This window comes from Rhipicephalus sanguineus, chromosome 6 (assembly GCF_013339695.2).
Source record: "Rhipicephalus sanguineus isolate Rsan-2018 chromosome 6, BIME_Rsan_1.4, whole genome shotgun sequence".
NCBI classification, from domain to species: domain Eukaryota; kingdom Metazoa; phylum Arthropoda; class Arachnida; order Ixodida; family Ixodidae; genus Rhipicephalus; species Rhipicephalus sanguineus.
This window is the reverse complement of record NC_051181.1, coordinates 36,526,868-36,543,409: the sequence shown is the minus strand read 5'-3', so window position 1 is coordinate 36,543,409 and position 16,542 is coordinate 36,526,868. Positions and strand designations below refer to the sequence as shown.

General features: G+C 47.0%; 1 protein-coding gene across 3 annotated transcripts in view; it reads right to left on the bottom strand.

The window, feature by feature from the left end:
• Positions 1–16,542, bottom strand: part of LOC119395696 (germinal-center associated nuclear protein) — a 182,411-nt gene that overhangs the window by 14,208 nt on the left and 151,661 nt on the right. For 2 of the 3 annotated variants that reach the window (XM_037662704.1, XM_037662705.2), the window contains exons 26-27: positions 9,707–9,766; positions 3,018–3,182 (exon numbers count right to left, since the gene is read on the bottom strand). In XM_037662704.1, the coding sequence (XP_037518632.1) occupies positions 3,018–3,182; positions 9,707–9,766 (225 nt within the window). The remainder of the gene's footprint in view (positions 1–3,017; positions 3,183–9,706; positions 9,767–16,542) is intronic. The other variant, XM_049416750.1, reaches the window with a different exon arrangement.

Here is a 16,542-nt window from a genome sequence, read left to right as displayed (position 1 = left end):
CGAGAAGGCCCGAAGCTTTTTCTGCGAAACCTCAAAGGTGGTCGTAGTTATGTAGTGATCGCTGCCGAGATCGACCATCAGGTTGGACCACTTGACTGAGTCGACGTTCTTGATGAAGGTGAGGTCTGGTACAGAGTCTCGGGTGGTAGATGTGCCCCTCCTGGTTGGGAACGCTGGGTCTGTCACTAAAGAGAAGCCGAAATCACTCGTTTCCTGCCACAGGCTTCTACCCTTAGCCGTGTCGTGGGGGTAGTTCCACGCATGAAAAGGGGCGTTAAAGTCCCCAGCCACTATGAGAGGCGAGGTGCCCGCCAGCCTAACTGCCCTGGTGATTACTGTCTTGAATCGTTGCCTGTGCTCTTTCGGGCTGCTGTATACATTGAGAACGTATATGCTATCCTTGTTTGCTTGACCTGGGATGATTTCAATCAGAGACTGCTCCGTTTTTCCGGGCGGGATTCTCAGATCGTGAACGATGAACGTGCACTTGTTGCTAACCAGTGTGCAGATGCCCCTGCCATCTCTGTGTAGCGCATCGGATTTGTATCCCGGAAGAGTGATGTTGCTTGCTAACGTTTCTTGCAGTAAGATAACATGTGGCTTTTCTTGGTGAGTGCGAATAAATTGCTGCAGAGTGTTTCTTTTGTGTTGAAACCCTCTGCAGTTCCACTGCCAGATTCTGAATTCCTTAATTGACGATGAATAATTATGGCTGAGCCCTTTGTAACGGGTTGGGAGCATTCAATGGCCGACTCGTTGTGCGATTCGCATTTTGTGACACCATGTTTTTATTTTACTCTTCTGCCACGCTATACATAGTGTTCACGTGACGTCACAGACAGGTTCTCTACGCTGGGTACCTCAACATGGTGGTCACCTTGACCTTTTTTTCTGATTAGAGAGTGTCAGTGCAGGGAGGACACACAGTTGCTCCGTCCCCGCGTTCTTTTGTGCTGCCCCCGCTTTCTTCTGTTCGCCAGCCGCGCCATGGGTGAACACAAAGGAACGCGAGGGGGCACCGGCACTAATCTGATGTCACAGTTTCTTGCTCCACGCGTTCGAGTAAGAGTTCACGCAGCGTCTTAATCAGCAGGTACCCGAAGATGGCGGCCACGGTGACGTCAATGCACACTATGTATAAAAAGCTCGTTAATTCGGATTTCTAGGGACCGGAAAAAATGTCCGAATTAACCGAATGTCCGAATTATCGAATGGTCGAAATAAACACAATAAATGCAAGAGTTTTTTCAACATACCTTTACTTTACAAGGTAATCGCGGCTGCGCCTCTGTTTTCGAGCAGAAATTCGCGCGGACACAATTTTTCTGAGCCCTTCAAGGTGCTCAGCAGCTAGCATGCTGTCTGCAGTGCCACGACGAGGGCCTCCGCGGCTTCCTTCACAGCACGAGGGGGCCTGTGTGGCTTATAGTGTGGCTGCTCCTCTTCAGGCTCTTCGTTCTCGGATTCGTCGCCATGCATCACTTCCTTGACGATTTGCTCATCAGTCAGAGAGCCGGCAGTGGCAACGCCATCAATGCCGATATAATCGTCGAGTGTCACTGCATCAGGCATAACACTTCCGAAATCCTGCCCGTCATCGGCACCGTCGTTCGGCGACACTTCGGCCACTGCGCCATCGCTGGAGTTGCGTACAACAAAGCCACTGTGCCTGAAACAGTTGGCAATGGCGTGCGCAGGCGTGCTCTGCCACACATACGCGAAGAATGCTAACTGCGCTCAGGAGACTCACGTCGTATTGTTTGCCGACGTCATGGCACAGGAGCTTCTTGCCGGGAAAGCCCATTTTTCAGGGCACGCAAAATTTCTACTTTGGTGGTGAAGTCCTTGGCCTCGTACTTGGGCTGCTTCTCCGGCGTTGCTATCGGCGGAGAGTGCGTTCACACGAGAAGTCAGCACAAAAGCACCAGCAACGATCAAGCTAAAGGAGCTGTACTGAATTGTTCCTCGATAAAACGGCGTTCAACGATGCAGCACACCAACGGGAACAAAGCAACAAAAATGACACCGCGCAAAACCCACACTAGCCCACACGCTATCACGCGCGAAGAAAAGGCATTCAATCAGTCTCAAGTCAAGCCAAGCCGATAATTGATGTCCATGGCGATGCTGCGTTTGAGCTCCACTTTTGTTCCGAATGGTTCTTTTTTCGTTTTCGAGCCTCGCCAGCGGCCCGAAAGTCGCCGAATTATCCGATTTGCGGTCAAATCTGTCCGAAATAACGAGCGCCCAGTCTCATAGAGTGATGCATATATTTACAGGGACCAGATGACGTGTCCGAATTAACCGATTTTCCGAATTAACGAGAGTCGAATTAACGAGCTTTTACTGTATTACATATGTTAACGCGATTCCTTGCCCGACATAATGCCGGTATAGAGTATTTTTGCGAAGTAGTTACAAGCACCAGCGTGGCACTGTGGCAAGCAGAGGGCGTGGGCCAAAATCACATGCGATCCTAGAAATTTGTTTTTGATTTCATTTTTTCTTATTTCATGCGATAACGGTTATAGACACCGGCGGCGGCGGACAACTGTGGCGCCGAAATCGGCTGTTGTGATCTCATGACACCTTTTGCTGTAACAAAATTCAGCACCGACATGCCCTCTCCACGCTGGCCTGCGTGACAGGCGCACAAAAGTCCACTTGCGTTAACATAAACATCTCTGGTCGCCACTGCGTTCGTTTTTCACACAATTTCAATATATCCTTGCTTCAGAATTCCTGCCTGGGATACGTGCTAATACTGTACCCTGAGATATGCATAACTGCTCATGTTGTTCCGGATTGCCAAATTTTCTTGTGAACCGAAAAACGATTTAAAAAATTTCGATTTCACTCCGGAACGAAATATTTGATCGAGTTTCGGTTACGCTTTCGTTCCGGTCAAAAATATCGTTTTTTTTTTTGTTTTTCGTTCTTGGTTTTCGTTCCATTCCAACACACTGATAAAATCACCTCAGAAATACATCCTATAGTGAAATATGTTATTCACTCACCCTGCTCAGGTGTGGAGACATTGCTGGGAGTGGGCAGCATGGTTTCCAGCTGGGAGGTAAGGGAGGCTGACAGGCTCCTCTGGTGCGCAACCATCTGCTCGAGTTGGCACACATACTCGGAGTCCACTTTTCCAGCAACAGGTGTTTGGTTCTCCCCTGCAAAATCTACAACATTCCTGTTTAGCTACGTCTCTACAGTAAAAGCTCATTCATTCGCACGTCACTAATTCAAATTTTTAGATTATTCGAACTAAGTGGTTCGGCAAAGCTCCATAAAACTCCATGCATTAAAAAGCTCATTCATTAGCATGTAAATAGGATCTGCCATGGGCAATTCAAACTAAGCACCGCCATGGTGTCGCACTAGTGGTTACTTTCTCCGCTAAGCGAGAGGTGCGTGACTTGCTAGCCGCCACCATCATCACCATCATCCTCTGATTACTACAACCATTCACTGATAACTCAGCGACAGTGCTTTCAAATTTCGAAGGCCATGCTATGTGGTAGAGAACATGTCATGTCATTTTAATAATTGTTTAATTGCTACGGCGCTAATAGTATCGGCAGTCCATTGCAACATGCATGGAGGGACACACGTTTATGCGTTCGCATGCAACATTCGGCAACTCTCCAATACTTTTCTCAGTTAAAATGGGTGAGCAAGTGCGACATACAACTCAGTGACACGACTGCTGAAACCTGCAAAGCTGCATTATTTAGTGCAAGCCTGCATAAAGATGTCTTTTGGGCTGTCTTTTGGAAACAGAGAAGACTACAACTACACGAAATGTGCCGCTGCAATGTAATGCAGCGGCACTGGATCACTGTTGTCAACGGTTGACTGATGCAGTCACTGCAAGTTCCACCACTACTGCCCATCGAAATCACATGAAAAGCTCTGCTAAAAAGACTGTGTGCTCGACTGCAAGCTGCATTGCCATTCACATCACGGAACGAGTGCATGCTTGGAAAATTCGATTGGTGCATATGGACTGCGGCATCCTAAATAAATGCACGAGGTCAACTCGATATCTTAACTTATAGACACCGACAATATTAAGTTGCCACAATGGCTGCGCCCGGCACATAAATAAAATTTATCCGCCACATAAGTAAAGTTTCATACATCGCGGGCAAGTGACAAATGATCGCAGGCATGTTGGGTGCACTTGCACGAAACAGGCAGCTATGAGCTTGGATTGTGGAGGTGGCATTTCATCAGCAGGTCTCTCTCACTTCTTCAGCTCCCTCCCTTCATGAAACAGATTCACTTCACACCATAGCAACCAGAAGTGCTTTTAAAAACTTATTTGCTTGCCCTCTGGTTGGGTGGATGCACCATCAAGACTGGCATATACTTGCTGCTCTGGATAACCAGAAGTGGCAGTCACTGCAAAAGTTTGTCTTTTGTAGAGTTTTGTTTCATCTGCTGATTTCAAATAGTACGAATTTTGAAAGTGTAAAGTAAAACGTTCGGACATTTTGTGTGACTGTGTGAGTGCATAAAGGTGATACCAAGGAGTATTTTGAAACTATGACAAGGAACACAGAGGCAGGATGAATGACTTGTCCAAATTTTCATGCATTTGTACAGCGATCTACTATTGAGTGAAAACTTGTGCTGCTTCACTGAACCGCCACACATGCTGCCATGCGGCATTGATCATCTTGAGTGACTTATGTGCAGTGCTTCGCCTACAGCGTTCATGCTGTCACTGCACCGTGAAATTGTCATGCAAGAAGCTCATGTCTTCGTTTCAGAGGCAACAATATTAAGCACACACTTCAAAGCCAGCCGGGCCTGTGCTTTCATTGTGTAATGCACTTGCACAGCACCCAAAACTATTGGCAGATGCTGTGCTTCGTATTTTTATACTGCATTATTTCTAACGAATGGGTACTGATCGAGCTACCTTCGCTAAAATAGTGTGAGGGTGTCGTGATGGCCGTCAACCATTTTGATAAGTCAATGTTTCCTAGAAGAATTGGGTCGACATACTGCGATTTTTAGTGACTGAAACCATTATGTTTCTTTTCAGAACTTCAAATAGTTCGAACAGTAAAAGTTTGGTGCAAATTGAGAATATAAACACTATTAGAAAAGACTCAAATATTCGTTCACCCCTAGTCCCTATCTAACCCTCCCGTATATACACCACATGTAATTTAGTGTTCATTTGTGTAGAGGGAGTAACCTGTAGCGGCACCTTCATTTTCTATCATCATCGTTTGCCATCGTTGCATTGTGCCTCTTGTGGAGCTCACGCTGCATGGCTCGACAAGTGTGAACTTATAGCTGGGCTGGACACCATAGCCGCCACTGCTCAGTTTTGGTCCTTTGCCAATGATGGCACGGCCATGTTGGCTGCCATCACATTTCTTTCACTACATTACCTATCAACTTTTGTAGGAGATGCTACAATTTTTCCGGTGCTACTCTGTGATGACACAAAAGCTTTTTTTTTCTTAGGCACTCAAACTTGAAAAACTACTTACGTACAATCGCTGACCGTTTATTCGGACGTTGAAAATTTGGACGTGCTCGTTTATTTGGACCCCTTTGCGGCACTGCTACTCGTCCCATTGAAGTAATGTAAACTCACGACCGGAAATTCGGATGTTCCACAGTGCACCGTTCGATTTTTCAGACTTTGGCTGGCTGATCAAGTGTGATGTCGAACACCACGACAAGCTGTCAGCGATGTTTACAATAATTTTGCTAGGTTGCTAGCACTGAAAGGTTGCACTGGCTATGGCCGGAGATCGTGCCAACGTGAAAATCCACACAGAAATTGCAAATTCTTGAAGGTTACGTTTGTTAGCCACACGTATTGGTCGCCTTTCGGCTTTAACCAGTCGAGCATCCATTCGATCTACTACTACTTTTCACTCTTTCGTCTATCTACTTATTCTTGGTTTCGTCAATAAAAATTTCAGTTGGTAGTCAGCACCCGTCCCTGTGTCACTTTCCTCCGTCCTGTCTTTGCGCTGTTTTTCAAGTTTTAAGTTATGTACCAACTAGCCCGCCTTTCGCCACTTATCCATTCGATGGCTACCATGGCCAAATCACAGGCCAAGCCAAGCCATGCTCGGAGTCAGCTCGGTGTGGAGTTTGAGAATGACTGCGCGTACAACAAGGAGAAAAAGAGAACTACAGTAGAATCTCTGTTGTACAAACTTTGCAGGACTGCCAAATTTAGTTCGTTATTCTGAAATATCGTAGTACTGAAAAATGATGTCGGTAATTTAACACAACAACGAAAATAACCTCTGCAGGAGGTGCACGTGTTGGGGCGTAAACAATAAACGAAAACAATGGGCACCGTGTGGAAACAATTTACTGCAGTCTGTTATCTTCTTCTGGCGAGCAGAAAGCAGACGCTGGTGCATGTATGCCTCCATGTCCGCAACCTTCTTAAGGATGTTATCGGGTACATCCTTGCAGCACCCGAGGTACGATCGGGTCTTCTCAAGGAAAACCACAACATCCGAGATGGAAATAGTCTCTTCCGTTGTCCCAGCCTCTGTATCTCCAGTGTCGTCTTCGTCACTACTACAGCAATCTTGCTCCCTCACTTGACTCACAATTTCTTCGCAGGTGAGCTCTGCAGACATAGCCGCTGCGCAGTCACTGTCCATGTAATCCTCGAAGGTTACTGCAGCGTCTACCGGGAGCTTCTCGGTAAGCTCATTCCAAAGCTCTGGGTCGAGCTCTGCTTCGTCATCGCAGTCTCGTGGCGTAGGCTCGCAATCTTGCGGCGTAAGCGAAGTCTCGAGAAGACCTGCCTTTCGCCAGCAGTTGCTAATGGTGCTTGATGGATGTCGACCTCAGTGGGCAGCATCAGTCGTATGTTAATGAGAAGGCGCTGCACAAGTCGCTTCCGAAATTCGGCCTTCACACATCTGATGATGCCCTGGTCTAAAAATTGGAGCAAAGAAGTCCAATTCAGGGGCAGAAATTCAAGCTGCACATTGCTCAACCGCACATTCACCATATGTGCCGAACTGTTATCAACGATTAAAAGAACCTTCCTTTGTTTCTTCTTCATTGTGTCGTCAAGCTGCAGCAGCCGCTGCGTGAACAGTTCTCGCGTCATCCATGCTTTCTTATTTGCCCGGTTGTTGCAAGGCAACGAGACAACGTTTTTAAAACAGTGAGGCTTGGCGTACTTGCCAATAACAAGAGACTTGAGTTTTTCCATGCCCGTGGCGTTGCAGTTGAAGAGCACTGACACGCGAAGACACGATTTCTTCCCGCCCTCGCACTTTTCACCGTTAAAGTTCATTGTTTTATCAGGTAACAGCCGATAAAAACACTCCGTTTTGTCAGCGTTGAAAACGTCTGGACTGAACGACTTGACGATCTCCTGAAAGCGCTCGTTTCGCCAGGCAATCGCACTTTCGGCATCTGCTGCCTTTTCTTCCCCGCATGCGACTTGCCATGCGATGCCATTCCTTTGCCGGAACCAACAGAGCCATCCGGCACTTGCGTCGAAGCCGGAGGTGCCCAAAGCGACCGCCAACTGTCGCACCTTTTCTTGAATAATAGGGCCTGACAAGGGAACACCGTATTGTCTGGCATCCTTAAACCATGTGAGGACGGCGTCGTCGACGGTATGGTAGTTGCCTAGCCGCAAGCGTTTTCTTGAATGAGCCAGCTGTGATTCTCAATGTAATTTCACGAATTTCTTCCGATCCTTGAGTATCGTTTCCACTGTTGATGGCGCGGTATCACGCTCCCTGCATATGTCCACTTGCTTTTTTCTAGCATTCAGCTCCGTCAGAATGTCCACTTTTTCCTTAAAGGGGTACTGACACGAATATTTTCAGTTGTCGTTTTTTTGCGTCAAATGAAAGGTCAGGCCCTCAAGAGCATAGAAAAGGTAGTGCTAAGCGCGAGTGCGACCTGAAAACGTAATTACAGTATGTTTTTAAAAGCTAGTTTCGGTTCCTACTGTACCCTGACGTCACAACACGGTATGAGCTTCTCGTCACGTGCTCGCACAATATACAGTGACATTTCCACGGCCGCTCCGCACATCCCTTACAAAAATATATTTAGACAGTCTATAGACTGCCTAAAAATGGGTTTAGACAGTCTATGGACTGTTTAAACACATTTTTATAAGAGACCGTGGCTCCGTTGGTGACGCACAAGCGGCCATTTTGGAAGTTTTGAAGACGCACAAGCAGCCATCTTGGAAGTTTTGGTACCTAACGTCATCACAACTAGCCAGACTGCTGCGTGAAGTCACCAGAATTTGTACTGTAGCCTGACGTCAAGCTAATGTCGATGTCAGTAGCTACGCCATGAAAAAATTGATTTTAATATCAAAATAAAATATCTCATCAGCATTTGCCGAGCTTCCCACTTGCTCAGAGCCGTCTCTGCATACAGCAGATCTGTATGGCAGAGTAAACTCGCCTTCTAAAAAAGGTGTCAGTACCCCTTTAAGCGAAAACTGGTGTCACTTCTTTTTACCGCTGGGGCCAGGAGAACTCATTGCCAGAAAAGCGAATGCACAACACGATCCCAACTTCGCAGCTCCAACTGACAGCAACTAATAACGTGGGGAGAACAGGGGAAACAGCAGGACTAAGCCCGCTAAGCCTACGATGCTGTTGTATTGGTTGTACGCTCGCGTTGATGTCGACACTGATGGGGCTGCACCCGTTGAAGCGGGTTTTCTGGTGCGTATCTGCTGCAGATGATGATAGGTGCAAGCCTCAGGGATTTCCGTACCAAAACATCCACCGAACTTCTAATAAGGAAGCATCTCGTTCATTTGAGGGTTAAATTACGTACGTTAATCTGAAATATTCGGTATTCAGAAATTCGTAGTACTGAAAGTTTTTTACCTTGGCAATATAGGGATTTTGGCGGGGATTTCAAAAAGATTCGTAAATTTTGAAAATTTCGTTAATGTGATGTTCGTAGTAACGAGATTTTACTGTACACCACAAACGCTACAGCTTGAACTTGCCCGACATCGTTCCTTTTTGGTGTTTGAGGGTTTGCGTTGTCAGTTGTTTCTGTGGCTAGGCCTGATCAGAGTCTTGTGCTTTGCATCTCACTCTCTTGCTTGTTGCTTGGCGTGCGAGGCCGGATCTGCTGAAATGGCTCGGACGCCACCCGTTGCATCTGCGCCTTCAGTACTAATGAAGAAACGCGGCAACTACAAGACACTGACGATGGTGAAAAAAAAAAGCAGTGATTATTCGCCAGGTGGAAGGCAGCCGACCTCAATCCGATATTGCTCGGGAGTTTTGCCGAGTTGGATGATGATGAGATTGTCTGTCAGGCCCTTGCACCAGCGCAGGTGGACAGTGACTCCGATGACGCGCCACCCACACCACAGTTATCAAGTGCGAATTTAGCGCAGGCTGTATCAGTGCTATTGACAACCTACAGCGATGGCCAAACACTGGCTCAAATACAGCCAGACTTGGTCGTGCGTGAGAGTGCTTGTGTGCAGACGTGCAACAACAAGTTTTTCCAGCTACTAGGGCCAATAAAGGTGCTTTTTTTCTGGTGAATCCTCCTTTTTGGTCTCTCAATAATTTAGACTTTTCAGTGGTTTCCACAGAGTTCGAATAAACGCTCAGGAACTTTATCTACTTATTTACTGTATTCCAAACCCTCACGTAATACCCATAAACGTGTCCTTAAGAAAAAGAAATGAACCCACGAGACACAGGCTCAGGAGTCACTGGTTGCAGGCTGGCGACGTGCTTTGAGGGTTGGCTCGCTGCAAAACACAATAAAAGGCACCTTATTTTTACGCAACAAACAGTCCTAACTAACAGAACACCCAACAGCCAGCATACTACAGGGGAACCCTTCAAGAACGAAAGCCCTCAAGAATGAAATTCTCGTGGCAGTGAAGAAATCTGGCATGCCCACCCGGCGAACGTCCATAGAGTTCAATGTATTTGCCCCCTCTTGACAGCGAAGAGATATTAAAAAGCATCTTGCATAGGGAGAGTGCGGATTTGGTTAGAAAGAAAGACAACACGACCGAAAGGACGCTCACTTGCAACTGAGTTTATTCTAAAAAAACTTCTCACCAAGAAAGCTTATGCGCAGGTGTATTCACAACAGCCACTGTCACAAAAAAATGGTGCTGAATCGCTGGGAGGTGTGGTAACAATCTAAGGTCTGTTAAAGGGTGATACATATGATCAGCTGCTGTGCAGGAAGTTCGTTTCCTTCATCGTCAAATACACCAAAGGTGCACTGATGCACGCGTCTGCAGCAATCTTAATCTGGTCCGCCTCTAGAATCTCTCTTTCACGCCTTCCCTTTGCTCTACTCATTACGTCTGCCTCCTCGAAAAGTGCTGAGCACCCGCACTTCCTGCAATGCGCAGGAAGGTGCGCCCTGTCATTCTGAGCCATTAGCGTAGTCGCGTCCTCTCTTAATCTATCATTAAGACATTGGCCCGTATGGCTGATGTAAGCTTTAATACAACCTGCGTGGGATTTTATATATCCCTTCCGTATCGCAGGAGACAAATGTCTTCTTGTGCTTCTTTTCAGGGTGCGAAAAGAGGCACAAGAAGCCATTTGTCCCCTGTGATACGGAAGTGGTATATAAAATCCCACACAGTTGTGGTAAAGCTTACGTCAGCCAAAGAAGATTCGTCAACGTTGTGATTTATAGTACCCCGAAGACAAAATAAAGTGTTCTCGACCCCACTTTGGTGGTACTGAATCGTATAAATAAACACAATTCGACCTTCACATTCCCTCATTCTTTATAACCCAACTCTGGAACACCACTTTCCAACCCCCTCTACACTCAAACCTCAATACAGTGCAGACCACTTATAACGTAACCGCATATAGTGCAGGACCGGTTATAATGCGGTCTTTTTCGACTCCCGTTTACCCTCCCATAGAACCGCATATATACGCATACCGCTTATAGTGCAGTCCCCCAAGATGAAATACCGTTTATAATGCGGTTGTGGGAAAATATTTCCGGCAAACACGGTAGCGAGTGCGGTTCTCAAAGGAGGTACGCCGCTGGGGAGGGAGCGACGAGGTCGTTACGAAGGGCGAGGGCACGCACAGTGAACGAACGAGGGGTGGAAGAAGGAAAAAGACCGCGGCAGCGCTGTGCGGGCTCGCCGAGTAGGGAAGGATGGTGGTTGCCTAGGCGACGGAGTAGCCTTTGCACCGGCGGCAACAAGGCTCCGCGGCCGCTTGCCGGCAGCGCGTTCCGCGTGGAACGTACGATCGCATCCTCATCAAGTCCGGTTTAAAGTAAGTTTCCTGTCGGGAAAAGCGTCGTCGTTATCACACTTGCTACAGATATCGCATTTGCTACCTCGTCCGCAAATAGAAAAGTTTTGCGGCTTCATGACGCGAGCTTTCGCCTTTTCTGCCAGTGCGCGGACTTAAGCGAGCTTGGCGGGCTTTTGTCGCCGTTGATCTCCCGGCCGCGAACACAAACTTCGTATCACGCGCGCTGTTCTTGGGTTAGTGCTTGAGTGCGATCTTTTTGACGTCCGATCTTTATGTTGTCTTGGACAAACTTCCCGCGACAACATGCTGAACCGCAGGCTAGGCCTAATCAGCGTTGGTTGCTTTTCGGTAGCGGTCGCGGGCGATAAAAGTTGCGGGTTGGTGAGGAATCAACGAAACTTTTTGCGATGGCTGCACTTGAAGGGAAGGGAATCATATCGTTAATGAAAACGAGGGCATGGTTGGCACATGCAACTCTCGAATGGTAGTTCCGGATTCGATTGCAATGTCTTGGACATCGCGTGCGCGCCCGTGAAATCGAACGATCGGTACCGCTCAGCACGTGAAATTTCGGTCGCGATTCGACATGCTTTCTGTGTAATGCGCATACCTCGAGGTGGCCTGAAATGTAGTCGGCGAATTTCCGCAATGGCACTTTGTTTTGTTTGCTTTTTTCCCCCGTGTTCATTTCGTTGGCAATGCGGGTCTTTGGCGGTTAATTTTTGAACATTCGGAGATTTAAGTGGTTGTAAGCGCCCCAAATCGCATATGTCGATTATCGGACACGCGAGGCTACATGCTCAACACGTTTTGCGCAAGTGCAGCCATTGAAGAAGGTTGTTTTGGTTATAGTGCGGTACCGCTTATAGTGCGGATATTCGCGACTCCGGCGACATACGTTATAAGCGGTCTATACTGTATAACGAAGATGGATATAACAAGATATCAGTTTTAACGAAGTAAATGAAGAATAGTCTTGCAAGAGATAGAGTGTTAGGAATATACGTGTATAACGAATTTTTGGATATAACAAAGTTATTTTCGTGTAAGATGTAACTTCGCTATGATGATGTTTGAGTGTATAATAGAGCTGTGCGAATAGCAAAATTTTGGGTGCGAAGCGAATTCGAATAATAAAAACTGAGTGCGAATCGAATCGAATAATTTCGAATAATTTTCTAATATATCTCAAACATTTTTCGAATAATTCGAAGTGAAATTACAGAAAAAGTTGCAGAGAATCCCTAAGTATGTTCTTGTGAGATAACAACATGAAAGTGTTCCTTTTCGCTAGGTTGATGAAGCGCTGGTGGGGTCATATTTCATAGTTGTCTTTCTCATCAAGAATGAGGCAATGTAGAGGCCGAATTGTATTTATGTTCATGATTTGGTGCAACCAAAGTGTTGCCGACAACACTTTACACGTGATAGGCAGAGATGCCATTTCCTCAGCCTCTCCTCCTCTTTCAACTGCTGTGCAAGCCCAAATGATGTGGCGGACAAGGGTGTGCTCCCTTCAAGTCCGGAGTTCCAAATCTGCCTCGTAGACGTCGATATATAAGAACATCTGAAATTTTGAATGCTAAAAAGCTTCGGCATCCGATTTTTCGGACTTCCTGCCCAAATTTCAGGTCTGAAACAGCATTAATTGAGCCCTCACCTTGGCCACATCTTTCATCTCCCTGTTGGAACCAGCGTTTTCTTTAGTTAATACTTTTGCGACCGTAACGGAGCTTGAAAGGCAGCTTTGACGCAATACTGGGGTGTGATGAGGTGAAGCATATTGACAATCTAGGGACCACTTCCAATCGGACGTTGACTGTGTCTTGGCAACGTTCGACCGTAACGAAGCTTGAAAGGCAGCTTTGCCGCAATACGGGGGTGTGAGGAGGTGAAGCATATTGAAAATCTAGGGACCACTTCCAATCGGACGTTGACTGTCTCTTGCCTAAGTTCGACCGTAACGGAGCTTGAAAGGCAGCTTTGCCGCAATACGGGGGTGTGATGAGGTGAAGCATATTGAAAATCTGAAGGGGTCACTTTTAACCGGACGTTGACTGCATTTGTCTTTGGGAAGTTCGAATAGTTCGAATAGTAAAATTTCAGTGCGAATCGAATCGAATAGCAAACACTATTAGAAAAATATTCGAAATTTCGAATATTCGCACACCCCTAGTGTATAACACAAACCTAGCCGAAGGAAATGCTTTCACGTTCCCATCTCATATGAACATGCTTAAGGATACTCTGCAACATTTTGCTGTAATTTCGCTTCGAAGTATTAAAAAGATATTTTAGAAATACTATTAGAAAAATATACGAGCAATATTCTAAATTTGTACTCAAACTTTTAATATTCGAATTCGCTGCGCACCCAAAATTTTGCTATTTGCACAGCTGTAGAATTAATGTGTCAATAGTAGTTGGTTGTAAGCTAAGAATAAATATAGGCTCTGAGCACAGTAACAGTCATGACATGCAATAAGAATGGGCATGGTTGCTCCCTCCAATTACGCTCACTCAATTTTTTATGGTGTCAAGCACATCTGTGTGCCCATGACAGTCTAACTTTGGCACAGAGATGCAGAAAACTTGTGTGTCCAGACATATCTTTTAAATACCCTGACATCAGTAATCAGCCAAAAATATGTCAGGTGTTACTCTTGCAATACAAGAAGGCGCATGCCTTTTTGTCCTCATGTAAGTAGAGATGAGCTGCAATGAGCAGTATGTACGTGCAGCGGGAAGCCCTTGTATGCCTCATGCGAGCCCCTTTTCGTGTTGTGCATGTAATTACGTCTTCCGCTTGATGTGCCTACCGTTGTCCCACTTCTCGCTTCCGCAGTTCAGGATCCTCTCTTCTTCAGCATCATGCTCGTACATGCAAAAGCGCGAGCAGCGATATGCACTTCTTTCGCAGTGGCAGACTTGCATGGCCATCCCCATGAGCCACTAGCATGTGCACACTCCATCACTCACCTCCTCGCCACAGACTACTGTGCCAGCAACAGCAGCCACTGCACCTAGTTTGACGGAAATGCGCAGTGCATGTGCCCACTTTTATGCACAACAACACCTGCAGCTCTTTAGAGTAAAGACGAGAGAAGGCATTGGTACGACACACACGTTTCTTTCAGTCAATCACAGCTGTTTCAATATGCATCTGCGGAGAGATTTCTTTGTTGCAGCACAATTCGCATTAAGGTCACCTGCTCTCTGAGGGGGCCTCCAAAAGAGACACCTATACCTCATAAATATTTTTGTTGGAAACAATAAACTTTTATTTTCCTGTGTGCCAAGTACTTATATAAGAGGAGAGATGGTGCTTGTTCTTTGAATGAGAAGCAGCTGGCATGACTATCCAGTAGTGTTAAAGAACAGGCACACAACAGTCCTGTGGGTGGAGCTTATACTTATCCTTAGGTTGTGACCAATTACAGAGGATGGTCACAGATGAGCGGTGTGGCTGGTATTTATTTCAGCATACAGTCGAGCCCGACTATATCGAACTTGTTTATATCAAATTATCCCGTATATCGAACAATTTCTAAACACGGTAAATTTACATTGAGAATATATAGCAAAAGTTACTGTTACATCGAACGAAAATAGCAACGACAACTGATATATCAAACTCCATGTGCCTCAAAAGTGCCCCAGCAAGTTGGCTTTCCCTCGCGGTGGCGGGGAAAACTGCCGGCGCCACCCAAAAAAAAAAAGTGGTTTAGACCCGGTTGTGCACGGGCGAACACCCCCCTGCAAGAAATGATCCTGGCCCGCTCGCAGCGCTTACAGCCAATCAGAGGCCGTTGTGCTTTCTCCGAGACGCGTAGGCGGTAGAAGTGAGCGCCATTTTTTCTTTCTTTATGCTTGTGTGCCTGCTGCTGCCTGTTTTCCTCGAGTCCTCATTCAGCGTGGTTCGTGCTGGTGGTGTTGCCTGTTGGTGCTCTGTGAACATTATTGGCGCGCTGCCGTCATGAGTTGTGCAAAGAGGCAGAATTTGCCGTTCACCGCGAAACTCGAAATCATAAATCGGGTCGAGCGCGGTGAAAAGAAGTCCGACGTCGCCGCCGCGTACAAAATTCCAAGGAGCACCTTGAGTACTATCCTGAAGAACAAGGCAGACATCAGGGCCAAGTCGGACAAAAGGCCAGGTGCCCGTGGCGCCCGCCGTGTGCGCACTGCTGTGTACGAAGATGTTGAAGCGGCCGTTTACAAATGGTTTGTGGACGTTCGGTCGCGAAACACCCGGTGTCCGGCCCTATGATCGAGCAGAAAGCCAAGGACCTTGCTTTCCTGCTTGGCAGGAACGATCTCCAAGGCGGTTCAGGCTGGCTCCAACGGTTCAAAGAACGGCACGACATCGTTGGCAAAGCTGTTACAGGTGAAAGCAGAGCGGCGGACCTGGACAGCGTAGACAAATGGCGAGATATCGCAGCAAGATATCAAGCCCAAGATATCTTCAATGCTGATGAAACCGCTCTATTTTGGCAAATGTTGCCAAACAAGGCACTTGCGTGTCGTGGCGACAAGACTTGCGGCGGCAAGACAAACAAAGCTCGTGTGTCCGTGCTGTTGGCAGCTAATTTAGACGGATCGAAAGAGCTTCGACCTCTGGTTATCGGGAAAAGCACAGCACCGCGGTGTTTTCGAAATGCTTCCAGTTACCTACCGAGCAAACTCAAAAGCGTGGATGACCAGGGAGCTTTTCGGCAGGTGGCTATCGTCGTGGAATGATGATTTGGTAGGCGAAAATCGCAAGGTGTGCCTGCTTGTGGACAATTGTTCATCGCACCACTGCAGAACGACCTTCATCAACATCGAGCTGTGTTTTTTGCCCCCAAACACTACGTCTGTACTGCAACCACTGGATCAAGGCGTTATACGCGCACTGAAAGCCGGCTGTCGGAAGCGCCTGGTGGAGAGGCTGCTGCAGAACCTTCGTGTCGGCAGGGAGCTTAAGATCGACTTGCTCGGAGCTCTTTCTATGTTGAGTAGATCGTGGGCAGATGTCACGAAGGAGACGATACAGAACTGCTTTAGGCATGCCGGCTTCCGCATGCCTGGTGATGACACCCCAAATTCCGATGACAGCACTGAAGACACCGCAGGTGTTTCCGCCGAAGTTTGGAGCGAGCTGGCAGAGTTCCCGGGAGCTATCGACGGATCGACATTCGACGAGTTCGTCAGTGCGGACGATGATGTCGCCATCATGGGTGAGCTACAAGATGAGGACTACGTTGCAGACCTCGTGCCGACCACGAGCCAAAGCGAC